Here is a 5000-nt window from a genome sequence, read left to right as displayed (position 1 = left end):
GTTTACTGAGGAGAGCCAGTTGAGGAGGCGAACGAGAGTCCGTTTAGAAAGGAGCGCCGTAGGAGGCAGAAGGGGCGGCAGGGACTCCGTTGCCGTTCCCATTGCCATCGAAGCCATTGCCGTTGTATCCGTTGCCATTGCCGTTGAAGGCGCTTCTCCCATTGCCGTTTCCGTTACCATTAAAACCATTGCCGTTGTATCCGTTTCCATTCCTTCCATTTCCATTTGTGCGGAAACCATTGCCATTGTATCCGTTTCCGTTGAAAGCGCTTCTTCCGTTGCCATTTCCATTTGTGCGGAGACCATTACCGTTGTATCCGTTGCCATTGCCGTTTCCGTTACCATTACCATTTACACTATTGCCGTTATAACCGTTTCCATTACCATTGCCGTTCCTTCCATTGCCATTGTACCTGTTACCATTTCCATTTCCATTACCGTTGAGACCATTTCCATTGACACCGTTCGCTCCGTTGCCATTAGAACCATAGCCGTTCCTGCCGTTGCCATTGGAGACTCCGTTGCCGTTGCCATTAGCAGCGTAGCCGTTCCTGCCGTTGCCGTTGAAGCCATTGGCACCGTTGCCGTTGCCGTTTGAGCGATATCCATTTCCATTGGTGGCTCCGTTGCCATTCCTTCCGTTGCCATTGGAACCGTATCCGTTAGCTCCGTTCCTTCCGTTTCCGTTCCCTCCGTTGCCGTTGGATCCATATCCGTTTCCGTTTCCGTTGAGGAGGCCGTTGGTGGCGGCAGCATAAGCATAACCGGCGTCGGGAACGACTCCGATGAGCTCGTTGACGGAGTAGAAGCTCTCAGCTTGAGAACAGTCCACGTTGAACCACCAGTCACATACCAGGTACTGCTGGTTGAAGATGGTACCGTTGGGGCACAGGAAGGAGTCCTGTTGGCGCCTGAGGGCGCGGTCCTGGCAGATATGGAACACCTGGCAGCCGGCTTCAGCTGCAGTGTCGGCGTAATAACCTTGCACCGCCTGGGCATCGCAGGAGAATCCGGTGTCGGGCACGGAAGCCAAGATGGGGTAGTCCTCGCCGGGGACGCCGCCCCCTGGAATGTTCTCACTCAGAGCGGCGATCTCAGGGTCTACTCCGTATCCGCCATTTGGCAGTCCATAGGAGTTGCTTGGTGCAGAGTAACCATTGCTTGGGGCACCGAAACCGTTTGAGGCTCCGTTCGCAGCTCCAAAGCCAAAACCGTTTGAGAACCCTCCGTTCGGGGCTCCATAGGTATTGGATGGCGGTATATCTGCGGAGATTACGCTCACCAGACCTAAAAAAAGAAGAAAGGCGAGGTTATGAATCTTAAATTCTGTCATCGTTCTTGAAGACCGCATGTATGCAAGTGTGTCTTTTAAAGGCACTTACCACAAAGCAGTATTATTCTCATACTGATCTCGTTGAAGAGCACAACGCAAAATGGAAAAATGGAAAATGTGTCTGAAGGCGAGGAAAGGAGTGAGATGAAGTGAGCTTCTTTTGACTCGACTTTTATACCCAGCGTCTGACTTAGCTCCGCCTTCTTTTCCACTCTCACTTTATTTCAGCAATTTCTTGGTTGTTTATTGAAATACAGCAACACATGTTGATCTCACGCTTTTATCGTGAAAAGAAAAGAAAAGAAAAGAAAAGAAAAAATCCTTTGTTAGCTTAGTCATTCCTGTTATATTGCTGATATAAATACCTTGCATTATAGAAAAGTTTGCTCCAGTGTATGGCTGTGTATAGACGTCAGCGTATTTACATTTTTGTCTCTTTTTCTGCGTGGGGAGCTAATCATATAGCTAAAATTACTGAGAGGCGAAGTCACATTTAAACATGGACACACAAGAGAAATTAATTGTTCTAGAACATGGCGACTGATAACTGCGTAAGGTATAATAGTAAAACATTAAACGAATGAAATGAACTTACAAATTTACTGAAAGGAGAACCTATAATGATCATAAAAATGTGATGCCTGATCTTCTTTTACCTTTGCCGATGACGTTATATGTTTCTACTGATATATATATATATATATATATATATATATATATATATATATATATATATATATATATATATATATATGTGTGTGTGTGTGTGTGTGTGTGTGTGTGTGTGTGTGTGTGTGTGTGTGTGTGTGTACACACATATATACATCCATATAAATATATGTATATATATTTTATATGTATACTTTATATATATAACATAATATACATACACACATTACACACACACACACATACACACATATTCAGTGTACATATTTATCTATATATATATGTACACTGTATGTGTCAGTGTATCTGTGTGTTTGTGCATCCACTTTTACACTAATAAATGTATGTCTAGTGTTTCTAGAAGTAGTTTTATATGCTCATCTCGGCCGTCTAAAGCAGTATGCCTTTGTAGGCGGATCAAAGGAAAGACGAAATGAGGACTGCCCTCATTTCGAGGCACGCCTTGTATAGGCGGCAAACGTGCCTAAACGTTTCATGATACGGTCATGAACTCATGGCTGAGACTTAGTCTAGATAGTCTTACCCATCATCAAAAAGGTTTCCATAGTCTAAAATGCTTGCCTATCATAAAAAAGTTTACAGAGTCAGAAGCTCTTAAGTAATATGCCCTTAGAGATCCTTTACCCATGGTGTATAACTATACTCTTTATATCGACTATTCATCGAGGGTTTTGTGGAATTCCAAGAAGACCGGCGGTGATTGATCTGTGACTGACCAAGCAATGCAGTCAGCAGTGAAAGCCTCCGACTGTGGGCAGGTGAAGGATGCAAGTTGACCAAATATCAGGTTGGACTACGAAAGTAAGAATTCTGGTACTAATTTATATAATTTTGAAATATACTTCGGTGATTTCCTTTCAAAACTTTTATTGTATCTATCTATCTATCTATCTATCTATCTATCTATATATATATATATATATATTTTTTTTTTTTTTTTTTTTTTCTTTTTTTTTTTTTTTTTTTTTTTTTTTTTTTACAAACAAGCTTCCTGAAGCACATTTACTTAATCAGACTTGTAAAACATAGTAGAACCTTAAAATTCTGATTGAAGTTAAGTGCATTATCTACCATCCATGTCATTTTATGCTGGTAAACTAATATTTATCTCCAGGTCATAAACATGCTGTTTCTTCCTCTCTAAATTTCTTCCAGGATGTTAGGTTTTGTGGAAGTGGATGGTGCCCTGAAGCATCTTGTAATTTACCTTTGAGGACAAGGTTATTTCATATTCCTTTTAGATATGTATTATGGTTTCAGAACTAAAAATGAAGCAAAAACAAACATAAACAAACAAAAAACAAGGGCAATGAGAACGGCCACCTATGGTAAGAGATCACGCAGGTAAATAGATCATAACGTAACTTAACACCTGTGGAGGGATTAACAATTCTCTGTAGTTATGGTACTTTTCCTCCAACAGCTTTTTAGTATATGAAGCTCTTGACATTTTCTCTTTACTTTTACTGCATACAGGCATCGTTGTAATGCATATCCTATTGCATGTAGGAATTTATGAAATATCAAAAGTTGAGACAATGATTTTTCTCTCTCTCTCTTTTTTTTTTTTTTTTTCTTTTTTGTATTTACTCTTCCATGCAAGCAACTAGGCATACGGACATTACGGAGCAGATATTGCATGCAGGAATCATATACTTTCGAAATCTTTATATCTTCAGGCACAAGGAAATGAGGTTTGTGGAAACAACAGAATAGTTATTTGATATATATTCTTGCAAAAATATAGATTCTCTACCAAGCGCTGAAATATACATGCGTTTACTGAGGAGAGCCAGTTGAGGAGGCGAACGAGAGTCCGTTTAGAAAGGAGCGCCGTAGGAGGCAGAAGGGGCGGCAGGGACTCCGTTGCCGTTCCCATTGCCATTGAAGCCATTGCCGTTGTATCCGTTGCCATTGCCGTTGAAGGCGCTTCTCCCATTGCCATTATATCCGTTTCCATTGCCGTTGCCATTCCTTCCATTTCCATTTGTTCGGAGACCATTGCCATTGTACCTGTTCCCATATCCATTGCCATTGGATCCATACCCATTACCATTGAGACCATTTCCATTGACACCGTTCGCTCCGTTGCCATTAGAACCATAGCCGTTCCTGCCGTTGCCGTTGAAGCCATTGGCACCGTTGCCGTTGCCGTTTGAGCGATATCCATTTCCATTGGTGGCTCCGTTGCCATTCCTTCCGTTGCCATTGGAACCGTATCCGTTAGCTCCGTTCCTTCCGTTTCCGTTCCCTCCGTTGCCGTTGGATCCATATCCGTTTCCGTTTCCGTTGAGGAGGCCGTTGGTGGCGGCAGCATAAGCATAACCGGCGTCGGGAACGACTCCGATGAGCTCGTTGACGGAGTAGAAGCTCTCAGCTTGAGAACAGTCCACGTTGAACCACCAGTCACATACCAGGTACTGCTGGTTGAAGATGGTACCGTTGGGGCACAGGAAGGAGTCCTGTTGGCGCCTGAGGGCGCGGTCCTGGCAGATATGGAACACCTGGCAGCCGGCTTCAGCTGCAGTGTCGGCGTAATAACCTTGCACCGCTACAGCATCACAGGAGAATCCGGTGTCGGGCACGGAAGCCAAGATGGGGTAGTCCTCGCCGGGGACGCCGCCCCCTGGAATGTTCTCACTCAGAGCGGCGATCTCAGGGTCTACTCCGTATCCACCATTTGGCAGTCCATAGGAGTTGCTTGGTGCAGAGTAACCATTGCTTGGGGCACCGAAACCGTTTGAGGCTCCGTTCGCAGCTCCAAAGCCAAAACCGTTTGAGAACCCTCCGTTCGGGGCTCCATAGGTATTGGATGGCGGTATATCTGCGGAGATTACGCTCACCAGACCTAAAAAAAGAAGAAAGGCGAGTATATGAATCTTAAATTCTGTCATCGTTCTTGAAGACCGCATGTATGCAAGTGTGTCTTTTAAACGCACTTACCACAAAGCAGTATTATTCTCATACTGATCTCGTT

General features: G+C 43.7%; 2 protein-coding genes across 4 annotated transcripts in view; both read right to left on the bottom strand.

The window, feature by feature from the left end:
* LOC113806174 (uncharacterized) overlaps positions 1-1488 on the bottom strand; it is a 1551-nt gene extending 63 nt beyond the window's left edge. The window contains exons 1-3 of one of the 2 annotated variants that reach the window (XM_070124756.1): positions 1383-1488; positions 683-1287; positions 1-643 (exon numbers count right to left, since the gene is read on the bottom strand). The exon at positions 1-643 is cut by the window's left edge and continues 63 nt beyond it. In XM_070124756.1, the coding sequence (XP_069980857.1) occupies positions 44-643; positions 683-1287; positions 1383-1404 (1227 nt within the window). In that variant the 5' untranslated portion in view covers positions 1405-1488 and the 3' untranslated portion in view covers positions 1-43. Of the gene's footprint in view, positions 1288-1382 lie in introns of both variants that reach the window. The other variant, XM_070124755.1, reaches the window with a different exon arrangement.
* Positions 1489-3736: 2248 nt separating this feature from the next.
* LOC138862280 (uncharacterized) overlaps positions 3737-5000 on the bottom strand; it is a 1349-nt gene continuing 85 nt past the window's right edge. The window contains exons 1-3 of one of the 2 annotated variants that reach the window (XM_070123989.1): positions 4967-5000; positions 4267-4871; positions 3737-4227 (exon numbers count right to left, since the gene is read on the bottom strand). The exon at positions 4967-5000 is cut by the window's right edge and continues 85 nt beyond it. In XM_070123989.1, coding sequence (XP_069980090.1) covers positions 3844-4227; positions 4267-4871; positions 4967-4988 — 1011 coding nt within the window. In that variant the 5' untranslated portion in view covers positions 4989-5000 and the 3' untranslated portion in view covers positions 3737-3843. Of the gene's footprint in view, positions 4872-4966 lie in introns of both variants that reach the window. The other variant, XM_070123988.1, reaches the window with a different exon arrangement.

Source organism: Penaeus vannamei, chromosome 8 (assembly GCF_042767895.1).
Source record: "Penaeus vannamei isolate JL-2024 chromosome 8, ASM4276789v1, whole genome shotgun sequence".
NCBI lineage: Eukaryota > Metazoa > Arthropoda > Malacostraca > Decapoda > Penaeidae > Penaeus > Penaeus vannamei.
Note: the sequence above shows the minus strand (reverse complement) of the source record. Positions and strands in the feature narration are given on the sequence as shown.